The sequence below is a fragment of the Prionailurus bengalensis genome, chromosome B3, assembly GCF_016509475.1.
Source record: "Prionailurus bengalensis isolate Pbe53 chromosome B3, Fcat_Pben_1.1_paternal_pri, whole genome shotgun sequence".
Lineage (NCBI taxonomy): Eukaryota > Metazoa > Chordata > Mammalia > Carnivora > Felidae > Prionailurus > Prionailurus bengalensis.
In genome coordinates this window covers 145,759,398-145,783,462 of record NC_057355.1, presented here as the reverse complement: position 1 = coordinate 145,783,462, position 24,065 = coordinate 145,759,398, and the positions used below count along the sequence as shown (strand labels likewise).

The following is a 24,065-nucleotide window of genomic DNA, read 5'->3' as shown; positions in this document are numbered from 1 at the left end:
AAAATGAATAGCTCCATAACTGGTAAAGAATTTGGGGGGGGCATCTGGATGGCTCAGTCAGTTAAGCATCCGATTCTTGATTTCAGCTCAGGTCATGATCTCACTGTTTATGAGATTGAGCCCCACGTCCAGCTCAGTGCTGAAAGTGCGGAGCCTGCTTGGGATCTCTCTCTCCCTCTCTGTCTCTGCCCTTTCCTGGCTGGCTCTCTCTCTCAAAATAAATAAATATTTAAAAAAAAAATTGAGGGGTGCCTGGGTGGCTCAGTCGGTTGAGCGTCTGACTTCGGCTCAGGTCATGATCTCACAGTCCGTGAGTTCGAGCCCTGCATCGGGCTCTGTGCTGGTGGCTCAGGGCCTGGAGCCTGCTTCCGATTCTGTGTCTCCCTCTCTCTCTGCCCCTTCCCTGCTCATGCTCTGTCTCTCTCTGTCTCAAAAATAAATAAAAACATTAAGAAAAAAAATTTTTTTTAAATTGAAGCAAGCGCAAATAGCTTTACAGGCAAGTTCTACTGAACTATCAAAGAACACATTATTTCCGTTTCACACAAATTCTTTCATACAAGAAGAAAGGCTGAAAATCCAAGACCTAAGTAAACATCTAAAAAGCTTGAAAACAGTAAACCAAATCCAAAGAAAGTGTAAGAAAGGGAATATAATAGAAAGAATCAACAAAGCTACAAGTCTCAGCGCTGGTGAAACTGATCGTGGTAAGAGAAACACAGGAAACACAGTCAAGAGTGAGAAAAAGACGTTACCAGAGATCCTTCAGACATTAAACAGCAGTAAGAGAATATCACGAACAACTTCATAAGAACACATTAAAACTTTTAGATGATATGGACAAATTTCTAGAAAAATACCTTACCAAATTGGCATGAGAATAAATAGAAAGTCTAGATAGTACCTTAACAATGACATTGAACCTGCAATTCAAAACCCTCCCGAAAGAAAACCGGAGACCCTGAGGATTTCACTAGGTGTTCTCCCAGCATTTAAAAAGAAATAACACTAATTTCACACAAACTCTTCTATAGAAAAGAAAAAGAGGAGACACATGTTTGTTTTAGTTGGACACTGTATGTAGCCTTTTTCCCAAGTCTGATGAGGACATTATGAGAAAAGAAAATTACATGCCAATATTATATTGCTCAGGAACATAGATAAAAATAATTCTAAAGAAAATATTAGTAAGTCAAATCCAGTGATGATTGAAAGATAAAACATCACAACCAAGTTGAGTTTATCTAGGAATGCAAACTTGGTTTAATATTCGAAAATCAATCAATGTAATTCACCAAAGTAGCAGAATACAGGAGATAATAATCATACAAACACCCCAATACCTGCAGAAAAACAACTGATTCAATATTTCTAGCAAACTAGGAATAGATTGGATTCTCCTTGATCTGTTAAGAATATCTAAACAAATCTGCAGCAAACATTGTCATCCCTAACTTTACAATGTTTCCAGCTTTCTCTTTGCCATCAGGAAAACACAAGGGCACCCACTTTTGCTGCTTTAACTCAAGATTGCACTGGAGCTCCTGGTAAGTGCAGGAAGAAAAGAGAAATAAAAGATAGAAAGATTGAGGGGGTTCTGGGTGGCTCAGTCAGTTGAGTGTCCAACTTCGGCTTAGGTCATGATCTCGAGGTTTGTGAGTTCAGGCCCTGCGTCAGGCTCTGTGCTGGCAGCTCAGAGACTGAAGCCTGCTTCGGATTCTGTGTCTTCCTCTCTCTCTGCCCGCTTGCACTCTGTCTCTCTCTCTCAAAAACAAATAAACATTAAAAAAAAAAAAGATAGGATTGGGAAGGGATACATAAAACTGTTATTATTTGCAGATGATATGCACATAGAAAATCTAAAATAAATATATGGATAATGATTAGAATTAATAAATGAGTTTAGGGGGCACCTGGGTGGCTCAGTCGGTTACCAATCCGACTCTTGGTTTTGGCTCAGGTCACAATCTCACAGTTGGTGGGATCAAGCCCCATGTGGGGCTCTGTGCTGACAGCATGGAGCCTGCTTGGGATTCTCTCTCTCCCTCTTTCTCTGTCCCTCCCTGCTCACTCATGCACTTTCTCTCTTTCTCTCTCTCTCTTAAAATAAAAAAAAATAAATAAACTTAAAAAAAAAAAGAATGACTTTAGTAAGGTTGTTGGGCATAAGATCAAAGTACAAAAAAGAATTGTATTTCTGTAAAGTAGACACAGGAGCTACAGAATGAATTTTTGTAAAAGATACTGTTTATATATAGGATATACAAGGCAGCTACATAAAAACTAAAGAAAATTATAAGAAATCAAAGAATAGGGGCATCTGGCTGTCTCAGTTGGTGGAGCATGTGACTTTTGACCTCAGGGTTGTGGGTTCAAACCCCACATTGGGTGTAGACATTACTTAAAAAATAAAATCTTAAAAAAAAAAAGAAATGAAAGAATAAATAAAAGGTGGAATATACTGTGTTTTTGTCTCAGAAGAGTCATTATTATAACATATTCATTCTTCTATAAAATTGGTCTGTATGTTCAATGCAATCTCACAAAAAAACATGCCCGAAGGGTTGTGTGTATATATGTTACAATTCTGTGTAACTTGACAAGCTGATTCTAAATTTCTATGAAAACGTGAAGGACCAAGGATATCCAAAGTCTTTTTTTTTTTTATTATAAAGCCAGCTTTTATTTATTTATTTATTTATTTATTTATTTATTTATTTACTGTTTATTTTTATTTTGAAAGAGAGTGAGAGAGAGAGAGAGCAGGGGAGGGGCAGAGAGAGAGGGAGAGGAAGAGAATCCCAAGCAGGCTGTCAACGCAAAGCCTGACGCAGGGCTTGATCTCATGTACTGCGAGATCATGACCTGAGCCAAAATCAAGAGTCAGATGCTTAACCCACTGAGTCACACAGATGCCCCTTATTTAATTAAAAATTTTTTTATTTTAGAGAGAGACAGAGAGCACTAACTGGGGAGAGAGGCAGAGGGAGAGAGAGCAAGAAAGAGACAGAATCTTAAGCAGACCCACCCTCAGCATGGAGCCCCACATGGGGCCTGATGCCATGACTCTGGGATCATGATATGAGCCAAATCAAGAGACAGACACTCAACCGACCGAGCCACCCAGGCACCCCTCCAAAATCTTTTTATTTATTTAATTAATTAATAACGAATTAATGTTTAAATGTTTATTTTTGAGAGAGAGAGAGAGCACATGCGAGCCAGACGAGGGGCAGAGAGAGAGAGAGAGAGAGAGAGAGAGCATCCCAAGCAGGCTCCAAGCTGTCAGCGCACAGTCTGATGATGGAGAGCTTGATCTCATGAACCATGAGATCATGACCTGAGCCAAAATCAAGAGTCATTTGCTCTACCGACTGAGTCACCCAGGCAGCCCAAAAATCTTTTTATTTTATTTATTTATTTATTTATTTTTTAATTTTTTTTCAACGTTATTTATTTTTTATTTATTTTTGGGACAGAGAGAGACAGAGCATGAACGGGGGAGGGGCAGAGAGAGAGGGAGACACAGAATCGGAAACAGGCTCCAGGCTCCGAGCCATCAGCCCAGAGCCTGACGCGGGGCTCGAACTCACGGACCGCGAGATCGTGACCTGGCTGAAGTCGGACGCTTAACCGACTGCGCCACCCAGGCGCCCCTATTTTATTTTTTTTATAAAGTTTTTAAAAATTTTTTTTAATGTTTATTTATTTTTGAGACAGAGAGAGACAGAGCATGAACGGGGGAGGGTCTGAGAGAGGGAGACACAGAATCCGAAACAGGCTCCAGGTTCTGAGCTGTCAGCACAGAGCCCGACGCCGGGCTCGAACTCACGGACTGCGAGATCATGACCTGAGTCGAAGTCAGCCGCTCAACCGACTGAGCCACCCAGTTCCCCCCAAAAATCTTTTTAAAGCAGAGGAACAAGATAAGACAATGACTTCACTGGATATCAAGCCTTATTATAAAGGATGGTAATCAAGGCACTGTGCTGGTAGTGTATGAATGCAAAGATAACCCAGTGGAATAACAAAACTCCAGAAGGAGACCAACACGTATGTAGATACCTGGTTTTCAACAAAGGAGCTCTTGCAGAGCAGTGGGGGAAAGAACAGTCTTTTAAATAAATGGTTCTGGAACAATGAGATATTCCCATAGGAAAGAAAAGAGAAAAACACTTGATCCTTACTTTGAACCATATACAAAAATTAATTATGAAATAAAAATATAAAGCTTGTAGAACATAAGGAATATAATATCTTCAGGAATTTAGGGTAGCAAAAATTTGTTAAGTAGGCATAAAAATAAGCCTGAAGGAAAAAAAAAACCTGATAAATTTAGTTACAGGAAAATTAAGAACTTCTGTTCACCATAAGACATCATTCAAAGAGTAAACAAAGAAACAAGAACAAGCAAATATCCAAGGAAAGATATTTGTAACACATATAACTGACAAAGGCTCATATTAAGAATATTTAAAGAACTTGTACAATATTTAAGAAAAAGCCAAACGAAAATTAGAGACTTGAAAAGGCACTTCACAAAAAGACTGGCAAATGGCCAGTAAACATATGTAAGCGACATTTAATTTGTCAGCAACCAGGAAAATGCAAATTAAATCCATTTTATATTAAAGGCATCATAAAGAAAGGGAAAAGACATGTACAAACTCAAAGAAGATAATTTCATGCACACAATTAACAAATGACTAGTGTTGTCTGGAATATATAAGGAATTCTTGTAAGGCATTAAGAAATAGCAAACAACACAAAGCAAAATAGCAATCCATTGTATGTGGATACGGTTTTATTGATCCATTCATCAGTTGGTGGACATGTGGGTTGTTTCCACTTTTGACTGTTGAAAACAATACTGCTATGGCATTCATGGGCAAGTTTTTATGTAGACACATGTTTTAATTTCTCTTTATTACTAAGGAGTGGAATTGCTGGGTCATATGGTAACTCTACTCTTTTGAGGAACTGCAAGCCTGTTTTCCACAATTGCTGTACTATTTTATATTCCCTCCAGCAGCGTGTGTATGTGAAGTCTCCATTATGTCCACATCCTCACCAACGTTTGTTATTATAAGTCTCTTTTTATTATGGCCACTTGTACTAGTATCCTGGGGCTACGGTAACAGAGTACCACAAACCCGGGAGGTTAAAGAAACAGAAATTTATTTCCCAGTTCTGGAGGCCAGAAGTCCGAAATCAAGGTGTCGGGATGGCTGTGCCCCTATGAAGGCTCCAGTAGAGATTCTGTAGCATTCTCAGCTTTTGGCTACATCACTCCAATCTCTGCTTTTGTCTTCGCATGTCCTTCACCTCTGTGTGTTTCTCTCAACCCCACCCCCCACATCCCCTTTCCTGTAGAACACATGTGGCTGCATTTAGGGTCTGCTCAGAGAATGCAGGATGAGCTCCCCCTCTTAAGGTCCTGTCTTCCTCATATTTGTTGCCATATAAGGTAACATTCACAGGTCGCAGCGATCTGATGTGGCTATCTTTTGGGGTGTCATTTTTTTGGCCTCACACATCTTCCTAGCGGGTATGGAGTTGTATCTCAATGTGGTTTTGGTTTGGATTTTTCTGACGGCTAGTGGGGTTGAGCATCTTTTCATGTGCTTCTTAGCCACTTGGATATTTTCTCTGGAGCAATGTCCATACAGATCCTTTGCCCAACCAAAAAAAAATTTTTTTTTAACTTTTTAATGATTTTTTAAAATGTATTTTTCAGTGAGAGATAGAGAGAGATAGAGAGAGACAGAGCATGAGCTGGGGAGGGGCAGAGAGAGAGGCAGACACTGAATCCAAAGCAGGCTCCAGGCTTCTGAGCTGTCAGCACAGACCCTGACATGGGGCTTGAACTCGTGAACCATGAGATCACAACCTGGGCCGAAGTCAGACGCACAAGTGACTGAGCCACCCAGGTGCCCCTAAAAATTTTTTTGTAATGTTTGTTTGTTTATTTATTTATTTATTTATTTATTTATTTATTTATTTATTTATGTTTATTTATTTTTGAAGGAGAGAGAGACAGAGTGTGAGCGGGGAAGGGGCAGAGAGAGAGGGAGACATAGAATCCGAAGCAGGCTCCAGGCTCTGAGCTGTCAGCACAGAGCCCGATGCGGGGCTCAAGCTCATAAACTGTGAGATCACGACCTGAGCTGAAGTCCACTGCTTAGCCCATTGAGCCACCCAGGGGCTCCTGCCCAATTTCTAATTTAGCTATTTCTCTTTTTATGATTGAATTGTAAGAGTTCTTTATATAGCAGTAACATCAGGGAAGACAGAGTAGGAAAAGCCAGGAATCTGTGTCCCCACCTAGACAACAATTGTACTGTCAGAGTCATCTGTTGTAACTACTTTGAAGCTCTGGGGTCTATTGGAAGACCCATTTTCCGGGGGAAGTCTTGGGTGGTGAGCCCTGATTACTTTTGGATGATTTGATCTCTTAGGATGATAATAGCTACCCATCCCCCAGTGTCCCTTTGCCCGATAGCAGGGAGCCATGCCCATGTCCTTATACTGGCCTGTGGGAGCCCAGGTGGGCAATAAGGACACTCTTCCCCAAATATCAGGAATCTGTGTCCTGATCATGGATCACTGCTTGTGACCACAGGAGTGCAGACACAGAGGTGGCTCTCAGGGCTAGACCCACCAGCTAAAGTGACTTCCAGGGAATTTAAAGATACAGATTCTGTTTTAATTTTTTTGGTTTTGATTTTTAGCCTTCATTTCCTCCTTTTCCGCTTTTGGGAGCCAGATAATTAAGAATCAGACATTCAAAAGCAACCACATATACAGGGGAATTTGGAAAAGTCACTGCATATGCCCAAGAAAAAACCTGATAAGACCTTAAGTTTACACCTCAGGCTGATCCTCACCACAAAAATACCCTACAATAATTATTTTTAAAATGATGGGAAGGAAGATAATCTGATTTCCAGAGTTACCATACTGTAAAATTCAAACATTCAGTTTTCAACGACAACGAATCACAACAGATGTAAAAATACAGGGAAGTCTGGCCTACTCAAAGACAGAAGCCTAGTCATCTAAGGAAGAGCCCATGGTGGACTTGCTAGAAAGACTTGAAAACAACTGTCTTAAAGATAATTCAAAGAGCAGGGTGCCTGGGTGGCTCAGTCAGTTGAGCGTCCGACTTTTGATTTGGGCTCAGGTCCTGGTCTCAGGGCTCGTAGGGTTGAATGCTGCGTCTGGCTCTGCGGTGGCAGCACAGAGCCTGCTTGGGATTCTCTCTCCTCTCTCTCTCTCTTTCTGCCCCTCCTCCACTCACATGCACTTGCTCTCTCTCTCTCTCTCTCAAAATAAATAAAAATAAACTAAACTAAAAAAAAAGATAATTTGGGGCGGCTGGGTGGCTCAGTTGGTTAAGCGCCCAACTTTGGTTCAGGTCATTCTCTCACAGTTTGTGGGTTTGAGCCCCAAGGTGGTCTCTGTGCTGACAGCTCAGAGCCTGTAGCCTGCTTCAGATTCTGTGTTTCCCTCTCTTTCTCTCTCTCTCTCTCTCTCTCTCTCTCTCTCTCTCTCTCTGTCTCTCTTAAAAATTAATAAACATTTTTTAAAAAGATAATTCAAAGGAGTACATGGACAGAGTCAAGGAATGATATATTAACAAATTGGAAATATCCATGAATTGATGGAAAACATGAAAAGAATCAAAAGGAAATTCTGGATCTGAAAAGTATAATAACTTAAAAAAAAAGAATTTAGTAGAGGGATTCAAAAGTGAATTTGAGCAAGCAGAAGAAAGAATCAACAAACATGAAGATAGGATAATGGAAATTACTCAGTCTGAGAAGCAGAAAGAAAAAGTTCGAAGAAAAGTGAGCAGAACCTAAAGGACACCAACATATGCACTGTAGGCTCTCAGAAGGACAAGAGAGAGGGGGTGGGCAAAAAGATTAATTGAAGAAATCATGGTGACAACTTCTCAACTTTGATGGCAGACATGAATGGAAACACTCAAAACACTCTCACCAAGACGCATTATAGTAAAAATTTCAAAACACAAGGGCAAAGAGAATCTTGAAAGCAACAAGAGAGAAGCAAGTCGTCATATGCAGGGATTCCCAACAAGATTATTGGCAAAATTACCAAAAATCTTGGAGGCCAGGGGCACCTGGGTGGCTCAGTCAGTTGAGCATCTGACTCTTGATTTTGGCTCAGGTCATGATCTCACCGTCATGGAGCCCTGTGTTGGGCTCTGTACTGAGTGTGGAGCTTGCTTAAGATTCTCTCTCTCCATCTCTCTCTCTCTGCTCCTTCCCTTCTTTTTCTCTCTGCCTCCAAAAACAAACAAAAACAAACAAACAAACAAACAACCCTTGGAAACCAGAGGGCAATGAGTTGATATATTTAAAGTGCTAAAGGAAAAAAAAAAAAAACCTGTGAAGCAAGAATCCTATATCTGGGAAAACTGTCCTCCAAAAATGAAGGAGAAATTAAAATACTCCTTGATTTAAAAAACAAAAACAAAAACAAAAAAACCTGAGGAAGTTTATTACCATGAGACCGGCTCTACAAGAAATAGTGAAGGGAGGGGCACCTGGGTGGCTCAGTTGGTTAAGCATGCAAGTTCAGCTCAGGTCATGATCTCATGGTTCATGAGTTTGAGCCCCATGTCAGGCTCTGTGCTGACAGCTCATAGCCTGGAGCTGTTTTGGAATCTATGTCTCCTTCTCTCTCTGCCCCTTCCCCCTGCTTGTGCGCTCTCTCTCTCTCTCTGAAACATAAAGTAAACATTTTTTAAAAATTAATTTTTTTAACGTTTATTTTTTTTTGAGACAGAGAGAGACAGAGAATGAACGGGGGAGGGTTAGAGAGAGGGAGACACAGAATCTGAAACAGGCTCCAGGCTCCGAGCTGTCAGCACAGAGCCCGACATGGGGCTTGAACCCATGAACCGTGAGATCATGACCTGAGCTGAAGTCAGACGCTTAACCGACTGAGCCACTCAGGCGCCCCTGGAATATAATCCTAAATAACTACTTGCTTTGGATAATATTGACATCTTAACAATATTAATTCTTCTAATCCATAAACATGGAATGTGTTTCCATTTATTTTTGTCTTTAATTTCTGTCAGCAATATTTTGTAGTTTTCGTTGTACACGTCTTTCATCTCCTTGGTTAACTCCTAAGCATTTTATTCTTTTGGATGCTATTGTAAATGGAATTGTGTTCTTTATTTCCTTTTCACATTCTTCATTGTTAATGTATAGAAACTATATTGTTGAGATTTTTTTTCACTATTTAATTTTTTTCATTTTATTTAATCTAAAAAAAAGTTCACCCATTTTTCCCCACCCCATCTCTAGCAACTACTATTATCTGTATCTATTAGATTTTTTAAAGATTATAAATATAAGAGAGATCATATGGTATTTGTCTTCCTCTGACTTATTCCACTTCACATAATGCCCTTGTAATCCACCCATGTTGTCATAAATGGCAAGATTTTTGGGCGCCTGGGTGGCTCAGTCAGTTAAGCATCCAACTTGATCTCAGGTCATGATCTCACGGTTCATGAGTTTAAGCCCTGTATCCGACTCTATGCTGACAGCTCAGAGCCTGGAGCCTGCTTCAGATTCTGTGTCTCCCTCTCTCTCTGCCCATCCCCTGCTCGCACTCTTTCTCTCTCTCAACAATAAACATTAAAAAAATTAAAAAATAAATAGCAAGATTTTCTTTTTTATAGCTAAATTGTCCATTGCATATATCTGTACCATAATTTCTTTATTCATTCATCCATTGATGTATACTTAACTTTGTTCCCATGTCTTGGCTATTCTAAATAATGCTGCAATAAACATGGGAGTGCATATGTCTTTTCAAGTTAGTGTTCTTGTTTTCTTCAGATAAATACCTAGAAGTGGAATTGCTGAATTGTATGGTAGTTCTGATTTTACTTTTTGAGGAACCTCCACACTGTTTTCTGTAGTGGCTCCACCAATTTACATTCCCCTTGACAGTGTATAAGGGTTCCCTTTTCTCCACATCCTCACCAACACCTTTTATTTCTTACCTTTTGATAATCACCATTCTAACAGGTGTGAAGTGATACCTCATTGTGGTTTTGATTTGCATTTCCCTGATGATTCGTCATATTGAGCATCTTTTTATGCACCTGTTAGCCATCTGTATGTCTGCTTTATAGAAAATGTCTAGTCAATCTTTAATAGGATTATTTGTGGGTTATTTTTGTTATAAAATTGTATGAGTTCTTTATATATTTTGCATATTAGTCATTTATAAGATACATGATTTGGAAATATTTTCTTCCATTCAGTATGTTGTCTTAAAGAATTTTTAAAAATGTTTTATTATTTGTTTTTGAGAGAGAGAGAGAGAGAGACAGAGAGAGAGAGACAGAGACAGAGAGAGCAGGGGAGGGGCAGAGAGAGAGGAGACACAGAACTGGAAGCAGGGTCCAGACTCTGAGCTGTCAGCACAGAGCCCGACGTGAGGCTCAAACTCACAAACTGTAAGATCAGGACCTGAGCCAAAGTCGAACACTTAACCGACTGAGCCACCCAGGTGCCCCAGTAGGTTTTTCTTTTCATTTTGTTGACAATTTCCTTTGCTGTGAGGAAGCTTTTAGTTTGATGCAGTTCCACTTGTTAATTTTGCTTTTGTTGATTTTGCTTTTCATGTCAGATTAAAAAATGATTTAAAAATATATCATCAAAATCCATGTAAAAGAGGTAACTTTTCTTCCAGGAGGTTTACGGCTTCAGGTCTTATGTTCAAGTATTTAATCTATTTTGAGTTAATTCTTGTGTATGGTGTGAGATAGTGGCCCAGTTTCATTCTTTTCCATGTGGCTGTCCGATTTTCCCAATACCATTTATTGAAGAGACCGTCCTTCCTCCATTGTATATTATTGGTCTTTTGTTGTAAATTAATTGACCATATATGTGTGGGGTTATTTCTCAGCTTTCTGTCCTGTTGCATTGATCTGTATGTCTGTTTTTATGCCAGTACCATACTATTTTAATTACTACCACTTCATAATATAACTCGAAGTCTGGAATTGTGAAACCTCCAGTCTTGTTTTTCTTTTTCAAGATTGTTCTGGCTATTTGAGGTATTTTGTGGTTCGGTACAATTTTTAGGATTGTTTGTTCTAGTTCTGTGAAAAATGATGTTGCTATTTTGACAGGGAGTGCATTAAATCTGTAGATTGCTTTGCGTAGTGTAGGCATTTTAACAACATTTTTCTTCTAATCCATGAACATGGAATGTCTTTCCATTTCTTTGCATTGTCTTGAATTTCTTCAGAGTACAAATCTTTCACCTCTCTTATGAAGTTTATTCCTAAATATTTTACTGTTTTTGGTGCAACTGTAAATAGGATTGTTTTAATTTCACTTTCTGCTGCTTCATCATTAATGTATACAAATGCAACAGATTTCTGTACATTGACCATGTATCCTGCAACTTTACTGAATTCACTTCTCAGTTCTAGTGTGTGTGTGTGTGTGTGTGTGTGTGTGTGTGTGTGTGTGTGTGTGGTTGGGTTTTTTTTGTTTTTGTTTTTGTTTTTGTTTTGGTGGAGTCTTTAGGGTTTTCTGAAAATAGCAAGAGTTTTACTTCTTCCTTACCAATTTGGATGCCTTTTCTTTATGCTGCTTAATTGTTGTGGCCAGGACTTCCAGTATTACGTTGAATAAAAGTGGTGAGAGGGGACATCCTTGTCTTCTTTCTGACCTTAGGGGAAAAGCTCTCAGCTTTTCAACATTGAGTATGATGTTGGCTGTGGGTTTTTCATATAAGGGCTTTATTATGTTGAGATATGTTCCCTCTAAACCTACTTTATTGAGGGTTTTTGTCACGAATGGATGTTGTACTTTGTCAAATGCTTTTACTGCATCTATTGAAATGATCATATTCTTTCCCTTCTTCATGTGACATACCATTGATTTTTTGCAAATATTGAATGACATTTGCATCCTAGGGATGCACACTTAATCGTGGTGTAGGATTTTTTTTTTAATGTATTGTTGAATTTGGCTTATTTTGTTAGGAATTTTTGGATCTATATTCATGAGAGATATTGGCCTGTAGTCCTTTTTTTTTTTTTTTCTCCTTTTTGTGGTGTCTTTATCTGGGTTTGCTATCAGGGTGATACTGGCCTCATAGAATGAATTTGGAAGTTTCCCTTTCTCTTCTATTTTTTGGAATAGTTTGAGAAGAAGAAGTATTAACTCTTCTTTAAACTTCTGGTAGAATTTGTCTGTGAAGCTGTCTGGTACTGGACTTTTTGTTTTTTGGGAATTTTTGATTACTGATTCAATTTCATTGCTGGTAATTGGTCTGTTCAAATTTTCTATTTTTTCTTGCTTTTGTCTTAGAGGGTATATGTTTCTAAGAATTTATCCATTTCTTCTAAGTTATCCCATTTGTTGGCATATACGTTTTATTTTCATAATATTGTTACAATTATTTTGTGTTTCTGTGGTGTTGATTGTTATTTCTCCTCTTGCACTGGTGACTTTTTTTAAAAAAATTTTAACACTTATTTATTTCTGAGAGACAGACAGAGCACCAGTGGGGGAGGGACAGAGAGAGAGGGAGACACAGAATCTAAAGCAGGCTCCAGGCTCTGAGCTGTCAGCACAGAGCCCAACGTGGGGCTCAAACTCATGAGTGGTAAGATCATGACCTGAGTGGAAGTCAGACACTTAACCGACTGAGCCACTCAGGCACCCCCTTTCACTGGTGATTTTAACTGCATTATCTCTCTTTCTCTCTCTCTCTCTCTCTCCTGGTTTTATTTATTTATTTATTTATTTATTTATTTATTTATTTATTTATTTATTTATTTATAGTTTTTATATCATTTATTTCTGGTCTAATCTTATATTATTTCCTTCCTTTTGCTGGGTTTGGGTTTTGTTTGTTTTTTTCTTTAGCTCCTTTGGGTGTAAGATTAGGTTGTTTGTGGTTTTTCTCGCTTCCTGAGGTTGGGCCCATGATGCTACGAACTTCCCTCTTAGAACCACTTTTGCTGCATCCCGAAGATTTAGGATGTTGTGTTTTCATTTTCATCTGTTTCCATGTAATTTACTTATTTATTTATTTTGATTTATTGGTTGACCCATTCACTGTTTAGTAGCATGTTATTTAAACTTCATGTATTTGTGGTCTTTTCGGATTTTTTTTTCTTTTTCTAGTTTCATAGCGTTGTGGTCAGAAAAGATGCATGGTATAACTTAGATTTTTTTTTTTTTTTGAATTTGTTGAGACTTGTTTTGTGGCCTAATATGTGATCTGTTCTGGAGAATGTTCCATGTGTACTTGAAAAGAATGTGTATTCTGCTGTTTTATGATGGAATGCTCTGAATATGTCTGTTACATCCATCTGTCCAGTGTGTCATTCAAAGCCACTGTTTTCTTGTTGATTTTATGTTTGGATGATGTAAGTGGAGTGTTAATGTCCCCTACTATTATTTTATTACTATAAATTAATTCCTTTATGTTTGGTATTAACTGTTTTATGTATTTGGGTATTTCCATGTTGGGTGAATAAATATTTACAATTATTATACCCTCTTGTTAGATTGTCCCCTTTATTAATAAATAGTGTCCTTCTTTGTCTCTTGTTACATTCATTGTTTTACAATCTATTTGTTCCAATATAAGACTTGCTATCCTAGCTTTCTTCTGGCATCCATTTGCATAATGAATGTTTCTCCATGCCCTCACTTTTTTTTTTATTAGTATTTTATTTATTTTTTTCAACGTTTATTTATTTTTGGGACAGAGAGAAATAGAGCGTGAACGGGGGAGGGGCAGAGAGAGGGAGACACAGAATCGGAAACAGGCTCCAGGCTCTGAGCCATCAGCCCAGAGCCCGACGCGGGGCTCGAACTCACGGACCGCGAGATCGTGACCTGGCTGAAGTCGGACGCTTAACCGACTGCGCCACCCAGGCGCCCCTAGTATTTTATTTATACTTTTGGAGAAGATCTACAGTTTCACAAGAAACACTGATTTTTCTCAAACAATGGAAACATAAAAAAATCTATTGTCTAAGAAGAATAAAACAAGTCTCTTCAGTAAGTACTGGGATAATTCAGACTGGAGGAATCAGTGAAGCCAACGTTACTTGCAGTAAGTTCAGATTTTTTTTTTAATTTTTTTTTCCAACGTTTATTTATTTTTGGGACAGAGAGAGACAGAGCATGAATGGGGAGGGGCAGAGAGAGAGGGAGACACAGAGTCGGAAACAGGCTCCAGGCTCCGAGCCATCAGCCCAGAGCCTGACGCGGGGCTCGAACTCACGGACTGTGAAATCGTGACCTGGCTGAAGTCGGACGCTTAACCGACTGCGCCACCCAGGCGCCCCACAGTAAGTTCAGATTTATCCAGTTTTAAGGATAACACAAATGTCTTCCTGTCTAGTTTTGTACGGTTCCAAATGAACCATCTCAGCCTAAAACTAGTAACAAGCTGACAGACAAAGCCTCTGGGGTCCCATCTAGTTTGAACAAGGAGTGGCTCACTCTCCAGACGGCTGCATCTGTTTACAGAACTCATTGAACTCTTGCTGCTCAGGTTCTGTCATGACTCTGTTGAGGTCATAGATCTCTGCTTTTTGTCTTTGCTTCAGCTCCTGCTGGGCTGATTTCTGCTTGGCCTTCTCAACTTTGCTGACAGGTTGTTTAACTTTGGAATTTTCTTTACGCATAGGTGGATCCATGACTTGGGTTCTGAACACTTCTTAGCTCTGACGTCCAGGCCTGGAGTCATGAGCCTGCTGTGCCTCTGATTGGGTGGGGCTCCATCCCTTCACTTTCTATCTGCAGATGTCTTTCAGTCTGAAATGAGTCTCTTGTACACAGCATATAGATGGGTCTTTTTTTGGGGTCTTGTTATTATTTTTTAAATTCACTCTGTTGTCCTGTGTCTTTTGAATGAAGCATTTAGCGCATTTACATTCAAAGTAATTATTGATAGATATGTATTTATTGGCATTTTGTTACTTGCTTCATGGTTGTTTTTGTAGTTCTTTTTTCCTTTCTTCCATGGCTCTCTTCTCTTATGATTAGTCAGCTTTTTTTTTAGTGATATACTTGGGATTCTTTTTATTCTTTGCATATCTATTACTGATTTTGGATTTATGGTTACCATTAGGGTTGTGTATAGCATCCTCTGTCTATATCAGTTTGATGGTTGTGTTAGCTTGAGCTCATTCTTTACTCCTCTCCCCACCACCTTTTAGGTATATGTTGTCATATTTTATATCCTTTTATTTTATGAATCTCTTGACTGATTTTTACAGAAATACTTATTTTTACTGCCTTTGTTTTTTTACTTTTCATACTCTCACTTATGGTCTTTCCTTTCCACTCAAAGAGTCCCCTTTAATATTTCCTGTAGGGCTGGTTTAGTGGTCATGAACTCCTTTGGTTTTTGTTTGAGAACTTCTATCTCTCCTTCTATTCTGAATAGTAGCCTTGATGGAGAAAGTATTCTTGGCTGAAATTTTTTCCCTTTCACCTCTTTGAATATATCATGCCACTCCTTTCTAGCCCGTAATGTTTCTGCTGAAAAATCCACTGATAGCCTTATGGAGTTTCCTTTGTATGTAATTGTCTTTTTCTCACTTGGTGCTTTAAAATTTTTTATCACTGCTTTTTTTTTTTGTCATTTTAATTACTGTATGTCTTGGTGTGGACCTCCTTGGGTTGAATTCTGGGGGATCTCTGTGCCTCCTGGATCTGGATCTCTATTTCCTTTCCCAGATTAGGGGAGTTTTCAGCTATTATTTCTTCAGATAAATTTTCTACCCCATTTTCTCTCTGTTCTTCTTCTGAGATCCCTATAATACAAATGTTATTATACCTGATGGAGTCACTAAGTTCCCTAAGGCTATTCTCAATTTGTGTAATTTTCTTTCCTCTCCTTTTTTCAGCTTGGTTACTTTCTAGTCTGTTGTCTTCAAGGTCGTTAATTCATTCCTTTCCTTCATCTAGACTGCTATTTATTCCATCAAATGTATTTTTAATTTCATTTATTGTGTTCTTGATCTCTGATTGGTTTTTTTTATCTCTGTGTTAAGGATCCACTGATGTCCTCTACTATCTTCTCAAGTCCAGTGAGTATCTTTATGATCATTACTTTAAATTTTCTATCAAGTGTATCTCTTATATCCATTTAGGTCTCTTGCTGCGGTTTGGCCCTGTTATTTCATTTGAGACATATTTCTCTGTCGCCTCATTTTGTCTAACTCCGTGTCTGTTTTTGTGTTAGGAGAGTCGGCTTCTCTTGCTCTTGATAATAGCTTTATGAAGAAAAGTTCTTGTAGTGCCTTGCATTGCAGTGTCTCCCTGTTCCCCCGGGCCTGGTGCTTCAAGGAGTGTCTCCTATGTGTTGTGTATGCTCTGCTATTGAATCTTAGCTTCTTTTTTCTTCTGTCTAATTGTCTGCAGAGGCTCTCTTTGCCTATTGTGTGTAGTGTTTGGTCCCCAATAGGGGTGGGGTATGCTTTAACAAGGTGTGCAGTGATCTGCTCACAAAATGCGATCTACTCCCACAACCACCAGAACTGAGGTCCACAAAATGTGCAGGTCAGGAGATGTGGTGTTGGCAGAGTTTGTGACTGTCCTCTGGGGAAGGGGGCCTGCAGTGCTGGAACTAAGGGGAGCGTGACTGGGAAGGGCAGATCCGCTGAAGCTCAGGGGGTACATGGGACTTGGTGTAAGCAAGTTAGGTAACACGTGTTGATGCTGCACTAGTTCCCACAGATGGCTGTTGTTTATGGTGAGGGGTGGGGGAAGGGAAGTGGCACTTGCCAGCTCCTTTGTTTCTGAAGCGGTCTCTCTATGATCCCTGTGTCTTAGGGCTACACTCCAGGTTGAGCAAATTATTGTCTCTCCTGTCTGCCCCTGGCATTTTTCAAACTGCTGGTTGTACACTGTATCTGCACAGGCTGTTTGTTATGCTGTCTCTTTAAGGGTAGGTACTCCACTTCCTACACCCTCTGAGCTCTCCCAGAGCTGAGTTCACCAATTTTTAAAATTCCAGGGTTTAAGTCCCAATGGTTGTAAGAACTCAATGAAATTTGGCCCCTCTCTCAAAGACAAATGTTATGGGGATTCATCCTCCCCACTTCTGGGTTTCCTGATGTGAAACTCTGTTTTTCACCCTTTTCTACCACCAGCTCCCTCCCCACCATGGACCAGTACAGCCCATTCACTCTCAGACTGTGTCTTCACTCTTCCTACTTTTCTCCATGTGCCCTCTCCTCTACCTTTAGTTGTGGAGTTTGTTCTGCCAGTCTCCAGATCATTTTTTGGACTATTTATACAATATGAGTGTTATCTAGTTGTATCTGTGGAATGGGGCAAACTTAGAGTCCCCCTACTCTGCCATCTAATTACTATAGCTTTGTAATATAGTTTGAAGTCAGGGAGTGTGATGCCTCCAGCTTTGTTGTTCTTTCTCAATATTGCCTTGGCTATTTGAGATTTTTTGTGTTCTATACAAGTTTTAGGTTTGTTCTGTTTCTTTGAAAAACGCCATTGAAATTTTGATAGAGATTGCATTCATCTGTATATTGCTTTTGGTGGTATAAACATTATAACAATATTCTTCCATTCCATAAGAATAGGATATCTTTCCATTTACTTGTATTTTCTCCAATTTCTTTTGTTAATGTCTTGTAGTTTTTCTTTTTTTTAACTTTAGAGAGAGAGTGGGGGAGAGGGGCGGAGGCGGGGGGGGGGGGAGGGGGGAGAGAGATTGAGAGAGAGAGAGAGAGAGAGAGAGAGAGAGAGAGAGAGAGAGAGAATATCTTAGGCAGGCTCCACACTCAGGACAGAGCCCAATACAGGGCTCAATCCCTCAACCCTGGGATCCTGACCTGAGCCAAAATCGAGTCAGATGCTCAACCAAGCCACCCAGGCGCTCCTTGTAGTTTTTAATATACAGGTCTTTCACTTCCTTAGTTACATTTATTCCTAGGTATTTTATTCTCTTTGATGCAATTGTAAATGGGATTGTTTTCTTAATTTTTTTGATAGTTTGTTACTAGCATACAGAAATGCAAACAATTTTTGTATTATGATTTTGTATCCAACTTTACTGAATTTATTAGCTCTAATAGTTTTTTGATAAAAATTTTAGGGTTTTCTATATATACTATCATGTCATCTACAAATAGTGTCAATTTTAGTTTTTCCTTTCCAATATGGATGCCTTTTCTTACCTAATTGCTCTAGCTAGGAATTCCAATACTATAGTGAATCAAAGTGGCCAGAGTGGGCATCCTTGTCTTGTTCCTAATCTTACCATGTTTGGTGCATGGAGTATGATGTTAGCTGTAGGTTTGTCATATATGGCCTTTATTATGTCAAGATATATTCCCTCTATACTTGCTTTTTTGAGTTTTATCAAAAGTGGATATTGAATTTTGTCAAATGTTTTTTCTGCATTGAGATGATTATATGATTATTTCTTCTGTTGAGGTGGTGTATCAATTGACCAATTAGTGGATGTTGAACCCTGGGTCCTTGCATCCCTGGAATAAATCCCACTTGATCATGGTGTATGATCATTTTAATGTATTTTTCAATTCAGTTTGCTAATATTTTGTTGATAATTTTTGCATCTGTATTTGTTAAGAGATATTGGCCTGTAATTTTTTCTTGTGGCATCCTTGTCTGGTTTTGGTATCAGGGTAATGCTGGCTTCATAAAGTGTTTTGAAGAGTTCCCTCTTCTATTTTTTAGAAGATTTTGAGAATGATTGAGATTAATTCTTCTTTGAATGTTTGATAGAATTCACCAGTGAGACCATCTAGTCCTGGACTTTTGTTTGGAGGTTTTTGATTACTGATTCAATCTCCTTACTAGTAATCAGTCTGTTCGGATTTTCTGTTTCATTACAATTGGTAGGTTGCATGTTTCTAGAAACCTACAATTGATAGGTTGCATGTTTCTAGAAACGTATCCATTTCTTCTAGGTTGTCTAATTTGTTGGCATATGATTGTTCACAATAGTCTCTTATGACCCTTTGTATTTCTAGGGTATCAGTTTTTATTTGTAATTTTTTTAAACGTTTATTTATTTCTGAGACAGAGAGAGACAGAGCATGAGTGGAGGAGGGCTAGAGAGAGGGAGACACAGAATCCGAAGCAGGTTCCAGGCTCTGAGCTGTCAGCACAAAGCCCGACGCAGGGCTCGAACTCACAGACCACGAGATCACGACCTGAGCCGAAGTCGGACGCTCAACCGACTGAGCCACCCAGATGCCCCAAGTTTTTTTTTTTTTAAGTTCATTTATTTTCCTACGTTCATTTATTTTGATGGAGAGAATGAGCAGGGGAGGAGCCTAGAGGGAGAGATAGAGAATCCCAAGCAGATTCCACAGTCAGTGCAGAGCCCAATGTGGAGCTCAATCTCACGATGATATCATGACGTGAGCAGAAATCAAGAGTCTCACGCTTAACTGGCTGAGCCACCCAGGCGCCCCATCTGTGGTATTAGTTCTAATATCTCTTTCATTTCTCATTTTATTTGAGTCCTTTTTTCTTGGTGAGTCTAGCCAAAAGCTTGTCAACGTAGTTTTATCTTTTTCAGTGAAACAGCTCTTACTTTCATTGATCTTCTTCACTGTCTTTTTAGATTCCATTTATTTATGCTTTGTTATAGCTTTCCCTCTCTTAACTTTGGGCTTCATTTGTTCTATTGAGGTGTAGATCTCAGTTGTTATGACACATTTCTTGTTTCTTGAAGCCAGCATTTATCACTATGAATTTCTGTCTTACAATTGCTTTTGTTGCATCCCATGAATTTTGGTATACTTGTTTTCATTTGTCTCAAGGCGTTTTAAAATTTATTTCCTCTTTGACCCATTGGTTGTTCAGTAGCTGTTTTAATCTCCACATATTTGTGAATTTTCCAGTTTTCCTCATAAAATTATATATATCATAAAATTAAATATGTCATAAAATTAAATATATATATTATATATATAATTAAATATATATCATAAAATTATATATATATATATATATACATATATATATATATATATATATATATATAAAATGTTTATTTATTTTTGAGAGAGAGCGTAAGCGAGGGAGGGGCAGAGAGGGTGGGAGACACAGAACCCGAAGCAGGCTCCAGGCTCCAAGCTGTTAGCATAAAGCCCGACTCGGGGCTTGAACTCATCAACTGCAAGATCATGACCTGAGCCGACTGAGCCACCCAGGCATTCCGGCATTCCTTCTTCATAAAATTGATTTCTAATTTCATACCATTGTGTTTGGAAAAGATGCTTGGTATTATTTCAATCCTCTTAAATTTATTAAGACTTGCTTTGTGGTCTAATATTATGACCTACGCTGGAAAATGCTCCATGTATACTTGTGAAGGACGTGTATGCTGTTGTCTTTGGATGGAATGCTCTGTAAACATCTAAGTCCATCTGGCCTAATATGTCATTTATGGCTGTTTCCTTACTGATTTTGTCTGGATGTTCTATCCATTGGGTTCTATCCATTGGTATAATGGGACAATAAAATCCCTTATTATTAGTGTATTACTATTTCTTCCTTTAGGTCTTTTAATATTCATTTCATGTATTTTAGTGCTCCTCTGATGACTGCGTAAATACCCCTTTATCATTATGTAACACTGTTGTCTTTTTTTTTTAGTCTTTGTTTTAAGCTCTAGTTTGTTTGATACAAGTATAGTTACTCCTGCTTTCATCTGGTTTCCATTTGCATAGAATATCTTTTGGTTTATTGACTTTTCTCTATTATTTTTCTACTCTCTATTTCATTTATCTCTAGTCTATTTTTTCCTTCCTTCTGCTAGATTTGGGTTTATTCTTCTTGCTCTAGTTCCTTAAGTTGTAAAGTTGGGTTGTTGATTTGAAATCTTTGATTTTTAATGCTAAGCATGTATAGCTTAGCACTGTTTTTGCTTGGTCTCTTTTGTTTTTGTTCCTATTCATCTCAAAATATTTTCTAATTTCCCTTTGATTTCTTCTTTGATTGTTTAATAGCATTTTAATTTCCACTTTTTTTTCCCTAGTTCTACTCCTGTAAAAAAAATTTTTTTTTAGTGTTTATTTTTGAGACAGAGCACAAGCTGGGGAGGGGAGAGAAAGAGAGGAGACACAGAATCCAAAACAGGCTCCAGGCTCTGAGCTGTCAGCACAGAGCCTGATGCAGGGCTCGAACTCATGAACCATGAGATCATAACCGGAACTGAAGTTGGATGCCCAACCTACTGAGCCACCTAGGCACCCCTTTAGTTCTGCTTTAAAAAATATGTAGATTTATTTATTTTGAGAGAGAAAGCATGAGCAGGGGAGGGCCAGAGAGAAAGGGAGAGAATCCCAAGCAGGCTCTGCAGTTAGTGCAGAGCCCTACATGGGGCTCAGCTCAGGTCGAGATCACGACCTGAGCTGAAATCAAGAGTTGGATTCTCAACCCACTGAGCCACCCAGGTACCCCTTAGTTTTACTTTTTAAAAAGTTTGAGAGACAGTGCCTGAGCATGAGTGGGGGGGGGGGGGGGGGGGGCGGGGACAGAGGATTCCAAGTGGGCTCTGCACTGACAGCAGATAGCTGGATGTGGGGCTTGAGCTCATGAACCAGATCATGACCTGAGTTGAAAGCAACTCAGTCGCTTAACCAACTGAGCTACCCAGGCACTCCTCTGATCTTTTACCTATACTGAGACTTATTTTATATCCTAACGGATAGCCTATTCTAGAAAATGTCCCATGTGCACTTGAAAAGTGTGCGCTGTTGTTGGGTGGAACGGTCTGTAAATTTCAGTTAGATCTAGTTGGTTTATGTGCTGTGTTAAATCCTTTATTTCCTTACTTTGGCTGGTCATTCTATTATTGAGAGTGGGGTGTTAAAGTCCCCATCTACTACCGTAGAACTCTACCTTCAATTCTTTGTTTTCCCTTCACATAGATTTTTATTTATTTTGAGAGTGAGTGAGCGAGCTGGGGAAGGGCAGAAAGGGAGAGAGAATCCCAAGCAGTCTCCACATTTGTCAGCGCAGAGCCCCAGATGGGGCTCAATCTCATGACGGTGGAACAGGAGATCACAACCAATCTGAGCTGAAATCAAGAGTCAGACACTTAACCAAATGAGTCACCTGCACACCCCTTCCTTCATAAATTTTCCTGGTCTGTTATTAGTTGTGCCAATGTTTATAATTGTTCTTTTTGCTGTATTGACACTTTCATTAATATATAATGTCCTTTTTTCCTTTTATAACCTTTATTGTTTTAAAATCTATTTTGTCTGATATTAGCATAATCATCCCCTATCTCTATGGGTTACTATCTGCATGGAGTATCCTTTGCCATTCTTTCACTTTCAATCTATTTGGGCTTGGATCTTGAGTCTCTTTATAGCGTGTAGTTGCCATCATGTGTTTTTATTTATTCTGCCAATCCCTCTTTTGATTAGAGTTTAACCCATTTACGTTTAAATTAATACTGGTAAAGACAATTTTGTCATTGTGCCGTTTTCTGTATACGTTAAAGCTCTATTGTCCCTCATTTCCTGCATTACTGTGATCTTTTGTGTTTAGGTGATATTTGTAGTTAAATGTTTAAATTATTTTCTCATTTTCTGTTGTACATATTCTATATATTTTTTTGAGATTACCAGAGAGATTACATTTAACGTCCTAAAGTTGTAACATTCTAATTTGAATTAATACCAGCTTAAATTCACTAATTTACAAAGACTGTTTCTCTCCCTACCCCGTCAATTAACAACTGTCACAAAACTACATCTTTATGCAAAGTAGTGTCCAAAAACAAAGTAATAATTCTTTAAAATTCATTAGTTTCTTCAATTATGTAGAAAACAGGGGCACCTGACTGGCTTGGTCGGTCAAATGACTGACTCTTGATCTTGGCTCAGGACACGATCTCATGGATTCCTGGGTTCAAGCCCCATGTCGGGATCCAGGGATCCGTACTGATAGCACAGAGCCTGCTTGGGATTCTTTCAAAATAAATGAACTTAAAAAAATTATGCAGAAAATAAAAATTGGAGTTAGAAAACAAAGTTACAGTAATACTAGTTGTTTATTTTTTTGAGAGTGCAAGTGGGGGAAGGGCAGAGAGGGAGGGACAGAAGACCTGAAGTGGGCCCTGACCCTGACAGCAGCATACCAGACTCGGGGCTTGAACTCGCCAACCAGATCATGACCTGACCAGAAGCTGGATGCTCAATTGAAGTCAGAAGTTCAACCAAGCCACTCAGGTGCCCAATTAATATTTTTTAAATCTATTCTCTTAAACCATGTAGAAAATAAAGTGGAGTTACGAGTCCAATAGTTTTTCTAATTCCCATTTACCTTATTTAAAGAAAAGATTTTTATGTCTAGTATTTTTTCACTTCACCCTACAGGCATCCCTTGAGCATTTCTTACAGGGCAAGTTTGGTGGTTAACAAACCTTCTCAGCTTTTGGTTTTCTGGGAATGCTGGATTTCTGCCCTCACTTCTAACTACAATTTACTTTCTCTTTTAGTACTTTGAATGTATCAACCTTCTGGCCTACATGGTTTCTGATGAGACATCTTATGGAGGTGGTGGTGGAAATGATCCCTGTATATAGGAGTCCCTGTTCTCTTGCTTTCGAGATTCTCTTGTTTTTTGAAGTTTGATTATAACGCGTCTCAGTGTGGGTCTGAGTCTCTTACTTGGGACTCTGCTGAGCTTCTTGGATGTTTGAACGTCATGTCTGGTTTACCTTGGGAAAACTTCAGCCAGCATTTCTTCAAATATTGTCCCTTTCTCTTTTCCTTCTGAGACTTCCACAATGCATAGGTTGGTCCTCTTACTGGTGTTCCTGTTCCACAGGTCACTTAGGCTCTGCTCAATTTTCTTAGATCTATTGGTTGTTTTGATTCAATAATTTCTTCAGTATTTTAAGCTTGCTGAATTTTTCTGTATGCCCACATCTGCCTTTGAATCCCTGTAGAGAATTTTTCATTTGTACTTTTTGGCTGCTCCAACATCTTTTTAGTTTTCTTATCTTTA

General features: G+C 38.9%; 1 protein-coding gene across 1 annotated transcript; it reads right to left on the bottom strand.

The window, feature by feature from the left end:
* Positions 1-14,387: 14,387 nt before the first annotated feature.
* On the bottom strand, positions 14,388-15,297 carry LOC122469585 (small vasohibin-binding protein-like). The gene has a single exon (XM_043557079.1). The coding sequence runs from the start codon at positions 14,729-14,731 to the stop codon at positions 14,531-14,533; it is 201 nt and encodes a 66-aa protein (XP_043413014.1). The 5' UTR covers positions 14,732-15,297; the 3' UTR covers positions 14,388-14,530.
* Positions 15,298-24,065: the final 8,768 nt, after the last annotated feature.